This window comes from Aedes albopictus, chromosome 3 (genome assembly GCF_035046485.1).
Source record: "Aedes albopictus strain Foshan chromosome 3, AalbF5, whole genome shotgun sequence".
Taxonomy (NCBI): Eukaryota; Metazoa; Arthropoda; class Insecta; order Diptera; family Culicidae; genus Aedes; species Aedes albopictus.
The window spans coordinates 18,502,293-18,519,269 of NC_085138.1; the positions used below are offsets into that span (position 1 = coordinate 18,502,293).

A 16,977-nucleotide genomic window follows, 5' to 3' on the forward strand; every position below is an offset into this window, starting at 1 on the left:
AAACTCAAGAAATTAAGTTGTAGGTATTACTCCCCAGTACTCTTCGAAAGATATCTTGGTAACCAAACGTTCAATCGAAATAAAATTTGAAAGCGTTGGTAAGTACTTTTTGAAATATATCTCGGTAACCAAATGTCCAATCACAATAAAATTCAATTGCTAAAAGACAGTGGCGTAGCAAGGGGGGTGCGGATGGTGCGGTCCGCACTGGGCCCCCAAATTCAGGGGGCCTCTAAATCAGAGAATGTTTCTATCACTAGTATTAAAAAAGTTCTTTAAATAGCGAAAGTTTCCTATAAATATGAATAAGTTCAATACAGACAGATGGCTCATTTGAAGTCTTTTCAACAACAATTGTAAATGTGCACATTTTATTCAAGTAATTTAGTTAGTTTAGTTTTGATTAGTATGATGATTACTCTTTGTACCTACAGGGGCCCTAAAATACAAGAAAAAATATGCTAGAAATCAAAATTGAATTTCACGAAATTCAGTACCGATATGGAAGTAAAATTCAGGAGCATTATGAAAACGTCACTGATATCCTAACTGCAGGACCAAACATAGCTGTTGACTTAGCTTAAGGTAGCAGCTGAAATTCAGGGACCCCATTTATGAAAATTAGGATCTGAACACATGTCACGTCAAAAGCATAATAACAATAGTTTGTCGATTTTGTTTGCTCTCATATAAAAAATAAGTGCAATCAACGTATTCCAATTATTTCATCAAGTATTTCTTTTCAAGTGTTCCTTGAAAGGTTTCTGCGGGAATTCCTTCGGACAAGGTAAATTCTTACCTTGTTCCGAGCATATATTTTACGATTTATCTAACAGTTCTCTCTCTCTCGTTTGTCGGGTGAAGATCACTGCGTTCAGATTTTAGAACTATTGTGATATACCCTTTTGCTGTGAGGTACGCAAGTTATCTCAGTAGCATGTTTGTCACTGAGATACCTATCGGTATCGACTGAACTCAAGACCATCTATTATTGATGAATAGAGATCCTGAGTTACAGTATGTGACTCCCCCATTCTGGCGAGACTAGCTTTATGAAGCCAACCACGTCCTTGGGAGATAGGATCCATATGTCAGCAGGCCCTAAAAAGGGCTTGCTGAGAACTTTGAACCTACGTTGGGTGAGTGCACTGCAATAGCAGAGGATGTGTTCTGATGTTTCCCTCTCCTCGTCACAGAAGCGGCAATTTGAGGTTTGAATTGCTCCGATCTTTTGTAGATGGTATCTGCAGGGGCAGTGTCCAGTTATTAGACCGGTGTAGATGTTGAGATTCCTTTTGTTGAGACCTAATAGTTGTTGGGTTTTCTTGGGGTTTATCTAACAGTTACTTCAAAAATTACCACAAAAAAATCTTCTGAAATTAACTTCAGAACTTTTTTCAGGGATGGCTTTAGAAATTCTTCTAAGTGTTGATTTGGGAAAACTTACAATTATTTTTTCTGGAACTCCTTCAAACATTTCTTCAGAAACTTTTCAAGAAATCCTTCAGAAATTCCGTCAAAGATTTTTTTAGAAATTTCTTCAAGCATTCGTTCAGGAACATCTCTTCAGATACCTTCGTTAAGGACAAACGTTTTGAAATCCCGGTTCAACAAGGCATCAGAACTTCAGACGCACAAATCTCAAGAAGCAAGCCTCAAACAACAGTGCATTTAATTATTCTGTTCGTGCTCACTTGTAATAAGCTTAAAATAAGAAGCTCAGGTGCGCTGATTTTGTTTACGAAGAGGTGTGTGCCCTCAAAATCGTGAGTAGGTGCCAAAGTCGGCCATTGTGGCGGCCATTTTGGGATTCTAATAAGTCTGTCCTTAAAGTCCTTCAAGGATTATGGCATGAAGTCCTTCGAGGAATCCTTCAGATGAACCTTAAAGAATTTCTCTAAGATTTCCTTAAGAGGTTTCTCCAAGAATGAATCTTGCAGGAGTTGGATCTTTCATGAATTTCTGAGATAATGCTTGAAGCCATACCACCTGATTAGATCCTTTTTTTGTCAAAAGATTTTCTAAAGAAATTTTGGAGGAATTCTTGTAGAAATGCTTGTAGGATTTTTTGGAGGAATTTCTAAAGGAATCTTTGAAAAATGAAGGTGAATTCCTAAATGTATTCGAAAAAAATCATTGGGTTGCTTTTAGTTTTGAGGTATCTTCGACGACATTCTTGAAGGTACTATGAAGTAGTACTTTGAAGGATTACATAAAGGATTTCTAAAGATGAAAGTAAAGGGATTTTTGGAAGAACTAATGATGGAATACTTAGATTAATTCTTAAAGAAATCAATGGCGGAAATCCTAAAGAATTCATCTCAAATTATTTGGAGCTAATAAAAAAAATCTTCAAAAGAATTCCTATATATTCCCTTGGAATGGTTTTGTTGTTCGACCCTGTCTGTCGTCGCCCCCCTTCCGTTTGACCTCTTCTTGTCGTTGTCTACAAATAAAGTCCTTTCTTTTTGGTTCCGTTACAGATATGGATAATTTGTCCCATCAATGTTTTTAGTATAAGTTAGCAAATAATTTAGTTTTAAACCCATAAACCCGTCCTTCCCAATTTTATGTTATATTTTTTTTTTCAATCCTTAACCTCGAAACAGCCGCGAGTACTTCGGCTTCCCAAACTAACATAGTCTTAAGGCAGTAATAAATTGTAAAATGTAAAAACAAAAGATTTCGGCTCAGTTATGCCCATGTGGCGCCCGAGCCTTCCAAATAAACGAATAAGTAAAAAAAAATATATTCCCTTGGAAGAATTTCCGCAGGATGCTTTGGGGGAATTGCAGTAGGATTCCATGAGGAAATTTCTGCAGGAAAACTTTGAGAAATCTATGAACGAATCTTTGAAACTTCGCTTGCAAAAATCCTTGGAGAAAAAAAACCAAATCTTCACTGGACTTTCTTAAAGGATTCTTGAACGAAATGTGAAAGTGAACTTGAAAAAATCGCCTAGGGAATCTTTGGGCGATTACCTACAATTGGAAGAAATTATTAAGAAATCCCTGCAGGTATAACTAAAGAAAGGCTTGAACAAATTCGTAAGAAATCCTTTTGAAAGTTCTTCAAGAAAACCCGTTTGATGCATCGCTAAAGGAATTCTCCAAGAAATTGATTTAAAAAAAGTCTCTTTAATAAAGACAAATAAAAAAATTTAAAAAAAATCTTGAAGGAATTTCTAAAGGATTAGTTTGGAAAGTTGCTTAAGTGTGGAGTGGTTCCACAGGAATCGTTTAAGGAAATCTTTAAGAATTTTTTTATGGAATGCTTGGGAATACATATTATTGAAAAAAAAAAATCCTTCAGAAACGCTCGGAAAATTTTCCGAAGCAATCGCTGTAGGGGGTCGTCCATTAATTACGTAAGGGTTTATGGGGGGAGGGGGGGTTTGAGAAATCTTACGTGCCATACAAACATTTTTGGGATTTCATACAAAAAATCTTACAAGAGGGGGAGGGGGTGTCAGAAAATCACTAAAATTCCCTTACGTAATTAATGGACGGCCCCTAGCAACTTTTGAAGGAAATCTTGGATAAATTTGTAAAAAAGTCCTTGAAGTAATTGTTAGATAATTCTTAAAAGATACCCAAGAAAGAGTTCTTGGAGTTCCTGTACATTAAAAATACCTTAAAGACCGGTCCAGAAAGTATGGACGCACCTAGTCTTCAGTTGACTGTGCCTGATTGATGGCTCTTGTTTCGGGCTTCGTTTTGGCTGTTTCTGCTTACTATAGGATCTAAAATTCAAATGTTCTTTGTCACGATGAACATTGAAATTCGAAATGGTAACTTTTTTGGCCATCCCCTATTCTGTGTAAGTTAGAAGGGTTTTTTCTTGTGCTCAAATACCTTCAATATTTGTTTTCCCAAACCAGGGTTAGCCAGATCTCTATTTTTTACCCAATTTTTGCCTATGCTTAAACATGTTATCCCCATCGTGTTTGCTGATTGCTGCTTGCACGGTTTTCTCACTTACTCCCACCATATTTTGCTCATTTCCTTAGTGATCTTTCACGCTCTTTTCATCGTTTGTGCACATTTTTTTGAAGATGTTCCGCTGAAAGTTCATGTATTTTGAAACAAACTGCTGGAATCGCAAAATCCGCTATACAAATGCTGAGAAAATCGGTTGACCAACAAAATGTAGCTTTCAAAATGAACTATTTATGAATAGTTTTGAAAAGCCAGTATTTTCTTAGTGCGTCCATACTTTCTGGACCGATCTTTAGTCAATTTTGAAAACTTCTCCGTTAATTCCTCAGAAAATTCTTCTGGTAATTCCTCTGGAAATTTCTTTTGATTCCATCTGTTACTTCTTTTGAAGTTGGGGATTTAAAAAAAAAACAAGAATTTACAACGGAACGGCCGAAGAAAATATCAAAATAATTACCAAAATAAAAAAACTCACAAAGCAATTTATGAAAAAAATTAAGAAATTTAAATAGAATTTCTTACAGATATTTCTGTGAGAATTCTTGAAAGAATTCTTATATCTTTTTATAAAAATTTCTAAAGAGTGAGTTTCTGAATCCTTGAATGGTTTATTGGAGGAATTTCTACAGAATTTCTTGAAGGAATTTGTGTAAAAATCTTCGAAAAAATCTTGCAGGAGTAATTATACAAATACATGAAGGAATCCTTGAGGAAAAGAATATCCGATAGACTTCTTGTACAAAATTATTTGTAAAATTCTTTTAAGAATAAATGATTGAAATCAATTTAGGATATTTCATAAGAATACTTGAATAAATTCCAAGATGGATGAACTACTGAAGAAATATTTGGAAAAAATCCTGAAGAAAGTTTGGAGGAATTTCTAAAGGCCTCTTTGAAGGAATAAAACCTTGGAAGAATTCCTAAAGCGATCTGTAATAAGTTCAGGTCGTACGGCAGAAGCTTCACGCATTCGATATATCATGGCATATATCAGAGTTTGGAGCCTGCTGGAAGCACTATCTAGATTGGACGTAGTTTTAGATAACGAAGGATCTACAAGCACTGATCGAAAAGAAGGAAGACAGTCTATCATCAATGCTACGTTCTGCAGTCCGGCTTTAGTAGAAAGCACGAATTGAAGAGTTTGTGAAAACTATACTCATAGTGATCACCATGCGATCCGATATCGTCTAGGAGAACGGGTACAGTCGGAGGCCCGTGTGAATATTTCCAAAGAGCGGAAGTGGATGACAGATGCTTTCAATAAGGAGCTGTTCGGTGAACTGGTTTCGGTTCTCGTTCGAGCTTGCGATGCAACTATGTCGAGGAAGATACAGTCGCGGCACGTCCGCTGTCCAGTCTACTTGTGGGATGGAAGGATCGCTGAACTCCGTCGGAACTGTCTTCGAGCTAGGAGGAGAACGCAAAGGGCCCACACTAATGAGGAAAGGGAAGTGCACAGATTTGTGTTTATGGCGGCAAGAGCGGCCCTAAAAAAAGCATCAACCTTAGCAAGGCATGCAAAAATCCTGCCGTAACGCGGACGCAAATCGATGGGGAGATGCCTACAGAGTAGCTATGTCAACCTGTCTGGACCCGAGAGGTGTCCAGAAAAGTTGACAGCCATATTAGATGGACTGTTCCCGCAGCACGAGTCAACGGTCTGGCCCCCACACCGTATGAGGAGATCGCCGCTAATATGGAGGAATCCCGTATTTCCATCCAGGAGCTCATCACGATAGCCAAAAGCCTAAAAAGCGCCAGGACTAGATGGCATCTCCAACTTTGTTCTAAAAACAGCAATCCAACAAAATCCATACATGTTTCTAACCACATTGTAGAAGTCCTATATGTCTGCTGGACGTGGCTGGAAAACTTCGCCAACAGGCTAGGGAATTATACAGAAGGTGAGAACGGACTATCGAGGGTGCAGTTCCGGTTCCGAAAAAGTAGATGTACAGTTGACGCTATTCGGCTATTCGGCTAATTGTTCAAGCAGCCATGAAGCAAAAGAGAAGAGGGAATCGCTATTGTGCGGTTGTCACTCTAGACGTGAAAAAATGCATCTATGCAATTCAGTATCATAATTTATATTTTATCTAACTCATTTTGGTATCATAATGGTCTATTTTTCCGAACTGGTTCATTATGCAACTGAAATGAGTTACATAATGAAAAATAGTTGTATAATGTTCATAATGCAACTCATTTGAGTTGCATTTTGAACATTATGCAACTAAAATGAGTTGCATTATGAAAAAATCATTGCATAAAATTTTGTATGGAACTCATTGCAAAACTCGATTTTTTCAGCACTCTTCGTATTAATCTATGTACGACTCGCACTGAAAAAATCAACTTTTAGCAACTCGTTACATAAATAACTATTAACAGCGCTAGTTGGGAAGCAATAGCTGGATCTCTACATCGGATGAGGGTTTCCGAGTATCTCTGCAGAATACTGAGGAGCTACTTTCAGAACCGGACGTTGATCTACAAAACACGTGAGGGACAGAAGAGTGTAGGCATAACAGAACAGCGGGTGTTCCTCAAGGCTCTATCCTGGGCCCGATGCTGTGGAACGCAATATACGGCGAATTACTGCAGTTAAGCTTACTAAGAGGAGTGCAGATTGTTGGGCTCGTGGACGACATCGTGCTTATAGTAATCGGTGAGTCGCTGAACAAATGGGAAGTACGGACCACGGCGGCAGTGGAAACGGTCAAACACTAGATGTGCGAGAAGAAACTGGCATAAGCTCTCATCACAAAACCGAAGTGTTGATGATCAGCAACCGAAAAGCAGTATATCATGTTAAAGATTCAGTCGGAGAACTCATCATCGCTGCTGACGCTGTAAGGGCGTGGCAAACTAGATGTTAGTCACACGAACAGTCGCGACATTGGACTTCTGTGGCTAGTTATTCTACTACTCGAGGCGAGAAGTGAAGCATCGTGGGGTGTTGATCGACGACCGGCTAAACTTCAACAGCCGTGTCGACTACGCCTGCAATAAAGCGGCCAAAGCAATCACAGCGTTGACCAGGATCATGTCCAACAGATCGGCGATCAGTATCGGTACGAGGAGACTCCTTGCCAGCATGTCGACCTGGGTATTTCGGTACGGCGCTGGACAGCTATCAATGAGGAACCTGACGCGGCTGAATAGCACATACAGGCTGATGGCTATGAGAGTAGCCAGTGCATACCGAACGATTCCACGGAAGCGGTCTGCGTCATAGTGGGCATGATTCCCATAAAAATCGTACTGGAAGAAGACTGTGAATGTTACAACTACCGAGGAACGACAGGAGCCCGCAAGACTACGAGAGCTGACTCGTTGAGAAAGTGGCAGCTGGACTTCCATCTGACACAGTTCCTGTCAGGCCATGGTTGCTTCAGGAAGTATATGCACCGATAAGGACACGTAGAGTCCCCACTTTTCCCGGATAATCCGAACGAGGGGGAGACACCGGAGCACGTGGTATTCGTTTGTCCACGGTTCATGGCGGAAGGTAGCGAGATGCAAGCGAGCACTGTTGGGAATCTGAACGCAAATAACATCATTACGGAGATGTGCCAGAATGAAATTACGTGGAATGCGGTGAATAGGGCAGTCTAGCAGATCATATGGTCGCTGCAGCGAAAATGGCGGAAAGATCAGAGGACGACTGACCGCGAACGGAGTAGGCGTGCTCCACCGTCGGGGATATGATCGAGTAGTCCATGACGTAGTACCGGTTTGAGTCTGAGGTGGTCAAAAATGAGTCTACGTAGTTTATGGACAGCGCCTAAATGAGACTCGGCCCTCTGGGCCTTGGATCTAAAGTCGGGTTTTCAAGCGATATTTATATCCTTCCTAAAAATCTCGTTCTTAGCATATAATATTTACAAAAATCGTGTTTATACCAAACGTATTTTATTCTAAACGTGTCAGTCTGTTGTAATGGCATTTTCAAGAAACAAGCGTAAATGACATGAATAAATCGTTGGATCGTTCTTTTATTTCATGTTTTTAATGAACCAGACTAATTCTTCACACTTATTCACGTGTACCATTCTGCTATTTAATTTTTTACTCCCTTTTCTCTCTATTTTATAGGTCATCGCCAGCATGACGGTTGGCAAGGACGTCTCCGCCCTGTTCCCGGACGTCGTCAACTGCATGCAGACGGACAACCTGGAGCTCAAGAAGCTCGTCTATCTGTATCTGATGAACTACGCCAAATCGCAGCCCGATATGGCCATCATGGCGGTCAACACTTTCGTTAAGGTAAGCCGTCCCCTAGCCGGGCTCCCACTAATCTCTTTCGTAAAATGTCTCTCCCCTCCACATCTAACACCAAAAAAAAAACATTCAATATTATGATACCATTTCTGATTACTTACTCATTTCGATCTTGAGCTTTTGAGATTTTCATGATGCATCTTCGGCTACATTCTGTTAAACATTATTGTATAGTTTCCGTTCTAGTCTAATTTGTGATTTTTATCGCTTGAGAGCTAAATTACACCGATTTGCTTCAGTTAATTCCGTCATTGTTTCACAACTTAGAAGGTCAGCATTTTTTTTCTTCTCGGAAACCAGGCAGAAACATGGTCGCTGAAAAAAATTAGGAATGGTGCCAAATCATGCACCACCGCGCACCGGGACGGGAGAAATATGTACGTACACGATGATATATTAGACGCTTGTCATTCGCCGCTACTTGGTCGGTTTCCGTGGTTGCAATTCTTTAACTAGGTGCATCTTATACAGCACATGCAGCACCAAGTGCCAAGTCGCTTTGTGGCAATTGATGAAGGGCGAGCGCAAATCAATTAAGATTTTATTGAAATTAATAACCCACGTCATTCTCGCTTGGCTCAATTTTTCATTAACCCTTCAGCGCGCGCGCTGTTGTAAAAAGTACAACACTACCAAAAAACCTCGCTTTTAGTATACAGCGCGAGCGCGGTGCAGTTTCGGTTGATTGATGGCGCGCGTCCTGGAAGGTTAATTGATCCAGCAACAAGTGTGGGGGACTTCTCGTAAGCACATACTCATATACATACATCGGCATTTCTTACAGCCGAAGTTTGTTGACAAACAGACAGTAAGACTAAGGCAGTGTTAGTATTCAACTAGGGCGCTGATTCTGATTACGTTGAAACGATAAGAGGGCGAGCATCGTCGTTTATCTTTTATTTTGTAAAGCGAACAATTAGGTCGGGGATGCTCGCTCTGGTATCTGATGGTAGCTTTTGAATGAGTCATGTTCGACACTATGATAGTTGCTATCTGTGCATCCAAATTGAATCGGAATGATATACATACAGAGCCGTAGCGTGCGGTTGGCCAGGTTGGCCCCCGCCAAGGGCGTCAGCCTCACAGGGGCGCCGAAAAGTCCTGATGCTAAAAGCAAAGATGATGGATAACAGGATGTTATCAAGATTGCACTGTTTAAAGTATCTAAGACTGATATTTTTTATGTTCTTCCGATTTCTCAAAAGTTTAGATTTTTCGTTATTATTTGGAATATCACGATGTTGAGAAACTATTTTATTTTATTTTTTTCAATGACAAAGCAAATTCAATATTTTTTTTGAAATTCTAGTGAAAGTTTATTTCTAATGATTCCTAAACATTCTTGAGGTTACTTCTGAAGTCATTCTTCGCATTCATTTGAACATTTTACATCGTTGACAAAACGTATTTTGAATGTAAAATATTCATATGATGCTCTTTCAGTTCATACAATTGTTTATGTTTCTTTGGGCTTAAAACTCTTGTAAATCTAGCACAAACCTTATTAGTCGTGTTCGCCCAAAAAACTATCAGTGAGATTTCATTTCTGTTCTCTCGACTCAAAGAATTTCTCCTGGATTCTCAAAGGATTTCCTTAGAAATTCAAAATTCAAATTTTTTTCAGAAATTGTCTTCTTCAAGTATACCTTTAGGAATTCTTCCACAGATTCCTTCAAAAATTCTTCTAAGGGATGATATTTCTATTTCTCAATATTTATTTCACTATTTTTTCCTGGGTTCATCCTGGAAAATCTTCAACGATTTTTTTTAGAAACTTTCCAAAATTTCCCTCAGTTTTTAAGATTCCTGCAAAACTATCTGTAAGAGTAACGGATTATGATTAATGATCTGCCATGGATTCCCATAGAAACTCTACCAGCTATTTCTTCATAAATGCCTCTGAGAATTCCTTCAGCAATTCTTCCAGGTTTTTTTTTTGAGAAGTCATCTTTACATTATTACAGAAATTCAACCAGTTTCTTTCCAGAAGCTTCTACAGATTTCTTTAGAAAGAAGAAATCCCTCGTATCACTTTGAATATCTCCAAAATTTTTCCATGTTCATTAGAGATTGCTCCACGAATTTCTGCTAGAACTCCTCTTGAAAACTTTTCATCCCCATAGATTTTTCCAAGAAATCATAAATTTGAAATTCTTTCAGAAATTTTCCCAGGTATTCCGTGAGAAAATCTGCCATTTATTTTATTCCAAACTTCTCCAAATGTATCTTTTGCAATCCTTCCATGGATTCCTCCAGGAATTTCTTCATAAAACCTTTTAGGGAAACTTTTTCAGGGATACCTTCGAGAATTCAGAAACTCTTCCAATGGTTTTCCACATTTTTTACAAGTAGTCCTTTAGTCACATTTTCGGAACAGCTCTAGGAAATCCTACAAAAAAATTATCCATGAATATCATTGGAAATTCTTGCTGAAATGTCTACCGAGTTTTCATCAAATATTCCTCCGGATATTCCTGCAGGAATTCCTTTAGTGATTCCAGCAGGATTTTTTTCCAGAGATTTCAGCAAAAACTCATATAGAAATTTCTTCAGGATTTCAGGTATTTATTTATTTCCATGATTCGTGTTATATTTGCTGTACATTTTTTTACAGATTATCTGGGAAATTTTTTATTAAACTTTAGAAGAAACCTTTCTTAAAGTTAATGGAAAATTCTGGTGTGTAAAACCAATTGAATTAATCATAGAAAATTTCTTTAAAAAAAGATTATTTGAGGATGTTAGAACTTCCATTAAGTCGAAAATACCCTAAAGGTATAAACGAACACAAAAATCCAACTAAAGAAACTTTGAAAAGAGAAAATAAATGACCACGTTTTTTTTGCAAACTAACAATGTTCAATTATCGTGGGGCGTAAATCAGGATGCCTGCCAAGGGCGCCATGGGACCACGCTACGGCTCTGTATACATAATTCTGTTTTTGGATGGAACCATATCGAGGGCCAGAGGCATTTTGAGCCTCAAAAAATACTCAATATAGGAACTGTAACTTTTCGTAAAGTTCATCAAATGTCCAATAACAGTTGATCAAGTTGTTGTCTATTAATGCTCCTGTGGAGCGGACCTGGTGTGATGGTTAGAACAGTTGACTATCACGCCGAGGACCTGGGATCGAATCCCACTCCCGACAAAACTCGCAAAATGTGAGTTCTTCCTTCGGAAGGGAAGTAAAGCGTGGGTCCCGAGATGAACTAGCCTAGGGCTAAAAATCTCGTTAATACAGATAAAAAAAAAAAAAATATTAATGCTCCAAATTTGGGCATGATTGTGCTATACAGTTTCTTACCGATTTTGGCAACACGAGGTAAATTTTATGTTGCCAAATTGGGGTGTTGCCAAAATCGGTAATTTTTTTGTGTGGATTATTTTCAACTTTTATACGTCAATTTGGCTTATATTTTAAATATGAACTTTTCACAAGTCATAAAACGATCCCTGTAGGTGACGTTCATAAATTACGTCATGATTTGTAAAATTTTCGATTTTGGAAAATTTAATGAATTTTGATTTTTTGAAGAAGAGTAAGGCTAAAATATAAATACATTTACAAATACAAACGATTTTTCGGTAAAAATTTTTGGTCAAAATTTTTTGTTGCCAAAATCGGTAAAAAAATGTTGCCAAAATCGGGTGTTGCCAAAATCGGTAAGAAATTGTTGCCAAAAACGGGTGTTGCCAAAATCGGGAGGGAAATGTTGCCAAAACGGGTGTTGCCAAAATCGGGAGTAGACAAAAACGGGTGTTGCCAAAATCGGTAAGAAACTGTATTACATGAAGTTAGAGCAGTTCTAGTAAAAGGCACAATTATCTGATAGTTATTTTTAAACTGTTATATCTCCGGAATCAAGTTACGTTTGCTTTTGGTCAGTCTGAAAAGTGGTCCATCCACCCAGCGTCCTATTTATAGGACAGATGCCCCGAACGCTCATCGTCCTATTTATAGTTACTTTTGGTAACTGGTTTGCTGTATTCTCAATTTCTTGCAACATAAACAAAACAGTTATCCAATGGTTTGCTCAAATAACATAAAATTAGGCTAGGAGTCAGAATACCCACGCTTTTTGCACCATTTCATTGCAAAACGGAGAATTTACCTCCACACCATGCATAAATTCAGCTTATCACTACAATTCTGGTACTTCATCGATCGTGCTCACTAGGTGTGCGCAAACGTTACTGCAAAGATTACATCTAGCCGCGGTTTGTGAGTCCAATTTAAAATGAAAAGTGAATTTGTTTTCCTGATGTAGCGTATTGCATCTGAAGCGGCGATTAGCGTTTCGGCGACGTGTTGCGTTCAACGCGACGACTCGATCTGCGGCGTCCAATCGTCGGTGCTACGCAACCGACCAAACAATCATCAGAGTAACCGTAGATGAAAATTACTTTGTAATAATTAGTTTAAGTTCCGATTCCAATAAAGATTGACCATATCTAACAGTTTCTGGCGACGAGGAAGAAAGAAAATTGAAGTTCCGGAAAAATGAATTTCGTCAAGCCACCAGAATTCAACGTTGGAGATTCGTGGCCGCTTTATGAAGAACGCCTGAAGCGATTTTTTGTGGCGTATGGAATCGAAGAAGCGGAAGACGAACGGCGAGCTGCTTTCCTGTTGACAGCGGTTTCCATGGAAGTCTATCAAATCGTGAAAAATTTGTGCTTCCCGAAGCTTCCTGAAGAAAAGAAGTTTTCCGAGGTCTGCGACTTGCTGAAGCAGCGGTTTACCCCGACGCTGGTTGTGTTCCGAGAGCGAGCACGGTTTTTCGAAGCCCGGCAAGGTGATGCGGAATCGATAATGGAATGGTCCACGAGGTTGAAGAAGCTAGCAGCCAATTGCGATTTTGGAGAAGATCTGGACGTGTTCATCAAGAACTTGTTCGTGGTTGGACTGCGTCGTGGTCCACTATTCGAGCGAGTATGCGAGGAAGAAGCGACGGCCAGCTTCGACGTTTTGATGAAGATCGCACTGAAGAAAGAATCGACCTTCCAACAGCGTGGCGTTTTGGACGTGCACAAGATCCAGCAAGGTGCGGAGAAGAAGCAGTGCAAGAGTGATTCACGGTGTTTCGCCTGCGGAAGAGGTGATCACGATTTCCGGAAATGTCAATACAAGAGTTACGTGTGCAAGCTTTGTGATAAGAAGGGACACCTTGCCAAGGTGTGTCCCACTAAGGAGTCGGAGCAACCAAAGGAGAAGAAGAAGCCGTGTGGACAGAAGCGAAGCCCCAGGATCAGCCATTTGAGGATCAACAAGCTGGAAGTGCCCCCACCGGTTATGGTTGGTATCAGTGTCAACGGATGTCCTGTACGTTTTGAGGTGGATACCGGGAGCCCGGTGAACGCCATATCGAAGGATCTGTATGACCAGTTGTTTTCTGCGATACCGTTGGACACCGATTCGAGAGAGGAATTCGTCTGTTACAACGGGTCTGGTTTCCGTGCGGTTGGCACATTCAAGGCGGAGCTGCGGTACAAAGAGCACGTATCGAGAGAAGAGCTCTACGTTTTCGAGGGAACGAGGCAGCCACTGCTCGGACGGCAAACAATGTGCCGTTGGAACTTGAAGATCGATTTTTGCCACGTGTCGGAGAAGAAGGTTGACTGCAAGGAGCAGTTGAAGCCATTGCTGCTGAAGCATGCTGAAGTATTCGAAGGTGAGTTGGGCTGTTTCAAGCATGGCAAGGTGCATTTGTCGCTGAAGGAGGAAGCAGTTCCTAAGTTCTGCAAGCCAAGAAAGGTTCCGTTCGCGTTCAAGGAGAAGGTGGAAGCGGAGCTGGATCGACTGGAAGAGTCCGGCATTATTTCGAAAGCACCATCATCAGAAGCTGAATGGGGTACACCGCTAGTCCCCGTTCTGAAGAAGGATTCGTCCATCAGGCTGTGTGCAGATTATCGGATCACGGTCAACCCGTTTTTGGTGGACAACCGTCACCCTTTCCCGGTGATAGACGAGATTTTTGCGGCGCTGCAAGGAGGTAAATATTTTTCGAAGCTCGACCTGAAGAACGCCTATTATCAGCTAGAGGTGGACGCAGACACAAGACATCTGCTGGCTTGGAGCACGCACAGAGGTGTGTACCTGATGAACCGGCTGCCATTCGGGACCAAGACAGCTTGTGCCATTTTTCAAGCGACGTTGGAGAAAGTTCTGCAAGGCTGTCGTGGCACAGTCAGTTATCTGGACGACGTTATGGTGTCAGGTAGAACCGTGGAAGAACACCTGGAAAACCTGAATGCGGTGCTAACGCGACTCAAAGAAGCGGGATTTGTACTGAACATGCAGAAGTGCGAATTTTTCAAACAAGAAGTCGGTTATCTTGGTCACGTCATCGACCAGGATGGCCTGCACAAGGACCCTGAAAAAGTTCAAGCAATCATGGATGTCAAACCGCCGAAGGATGTCAAGGAAGTTCGAGCATTCGTGGGCCTAGCCAACTATTATGCGAAGTTTTGCCCAAGTTTGGCCCAGTGTATGAAACCGTTGTACGAGCTGCTGAGGGACGACGTGAAGTTTTCTTGGACGGAGAATCGGCAGAGAGCGTTTGCAGCCATCAAGAAGCTGCTCTCGGAGGACACGGTACTGGTGCATTACAACTCGGACATGCCGATCAAGCTCTATTGCGACGCTTCAAACGAAGGAATTGGAGCTGTTATCGTTCATGAGTTTCCGGACAAGAGTGAACGACCAATATCATTTGCATCGAGGGTGTTCAAGAAGCACGAAGCAGGATATTCCGTGATCGACAAAGAAGCACTGGCCATCTATTACGGAATCAACAAGTTCAACACTTACCTGCAAGGACGACATTTCAAGCTCATGACGGATCACAAGCCTTTGACAAGTCTCTTTAGTCCTAAGGGTGTTCCGGAGACAGCAGCTGGACGTCTGCAGCGATGGGCAGTTTTCCTGTCGAACTGTGACTACGAGATTCAACATGTGAAAGGAGTTCGAAACGTTCCAGCGGATTTTTTGTCAAGGCACCCCATTGGTAACGACGGAAGCGAAGAAGACGAGGACGAAGCGGTAAGTTTCCTGAATTTTGTGGAAGCTGAGACCCGTTCATTGGTGGAGCGCAAGCAGATCATCGTCGAAAGCCGCCGTGACAAGTTGTTGAGCCGTGTAGCTGAATACGTTAAATCTGGTTGGCCGCAAATGATCCAAGAAGAGGATCTGAAGGTTTTCCACCGGAAGCGAGATGAGCTGAGCGTTGAAGAAGGAGTTCTACTTTGGGGTTACCGGATTGTAGTTCCTACCAAGCTGAGGAAGTTTTTGCTAGACGAGCTCCATTCAGTCCACCTGGGGATCGTGAAGATGAAGAGTTTGGCCAGGTCATATTTTTGGTGGCCATCCCTGGACAAAGAAATCGAGGACATGGGTAAGAAGTGCGAGATGTGCATGCAGCAGCGACCAGAGCGAAGCGATCCAATTTCCCCGTGGCGTTTAACCAGCGCCCCCTGTGATCGAGTCCACGTTGATCATTTTTCGTTTCGTGGTGCTGAGTTCCTGGTGATGGTGGATAGCCACAGCAAGTGGATCGAGGTGTTTCCAGTACGCACGCTGACTTCGAAGGAAACAGTGGAGAAGATCTCCGAATTCATCGGCAGATTCGGTTCCATCGGTACACTGGTATCCGACAACGGGACTGCATTTTCTTCGGAGGAGTTTCAAGATTTTTGTTCATTCCGGGGAATCAAGCATTTGCGGACAGCACCCTACAGCCCTTGTGCCAATGGTGCTGCAGAGAACGCAGTCAAAACAGCCAAGAACGCGTTGAAGAAGCTATCATCGGATCCGGCGTTCCAGCGAAAGTCGGTATCGTTGCAGTTGAGCGCATATCTGGAGATGTATCGCGCCACCAAGCACGCGACAACCGGTGAAAGTCCCTTTAAGTTGATGTTCGGAAGAGAGATGAGAATCCGTTTCGACAAGCTGAAGGTAAATCATGAAAAACGACAACGCGAGAAGATTGAAGAACACCACCTCAAACAGAAGAGAACGGTATTCAAGATTGGTGAGACAGTCTATGCAAGAGACTACCGAAATCCGAAGAAGCCACTATGGGTACGAGCAAAGATCGTCAAGAAGATTGGAGCTGTCCTATACGAGTGCGTTTCGGACGATCTAGGAATTATCAAGCGCAGGAGCCATCAGTTGTTGAAATACCCTTTCGATGACTATGACGACGAAGCAAGACAACCCACAGGCGCAGGTGCGCAACCGAATGATGCATCTAGTGAAGAGTCGGAATACGGCTCGTTGGGCGAGTCGGACACGGAGGAGCGGGCCAGACAGCAACCACCACCGGCCGGGTCGTACGTAACTAGGTACAATCGAGTTGTGCTGCCACCACGTCGCTTGGGGGAAGAGTAGTTGTAGCGTATTGCATCTGAAGCGGCGATTAGCGTTTCGGCGACGTGTTGCGTTCAACGCGACGACTCGATCTGCGGCGTCCAATCGTCGGTGCTACGCAACCGACCAAACAATCATCAGAGTAACCGTAGATGAAAATTACTTTGTAATAATTAGTTTAAGTTCCGATTCCAATAAAGATTGACCATATCTAACACCTGATATCTTAGCCATGGTTAAAAATTTGAAGTTAGTGTCGGCGGAGTTGGTCATACGGATGTGAATCTTTGTGAAAATATTCAGCAACACCTTCCGATATTTCTTAATGGATTTCTCCAAGGATTTCCCCTAGGATTCATCTTGTAATCCTCCGGAGT

The 16,977-nt window shown here is 41.4% G+C and overlaps 1 protein-coding gene across 4 annotated transcripts in view; it reads left to right on the forward strand.

The window, feature by feature from the left end:
* Positions 1 to 16,977, forward strand: part of LOC109428024 (AP-1 complex subunit beta-1) — a 39,921-nt gene that overhangs the window by 12,514 nt on the left and 10,430 nt on the right. For all 4 annotated transcript variants that reach the window (XM_029851697.2, XM_029851699.2, XM_029851695.2 and 1 more), the window contains exon 3: positions 8,043 to 8,213. In XM_029851697.2, the coding sequence (XP_029707557.2) occupies positions 8,043 to 8,213 (171 nt within the window). The remainder of the gene's footprint in view (positions 1 to 8,042; positions 8,214 to 16,977) is intronic.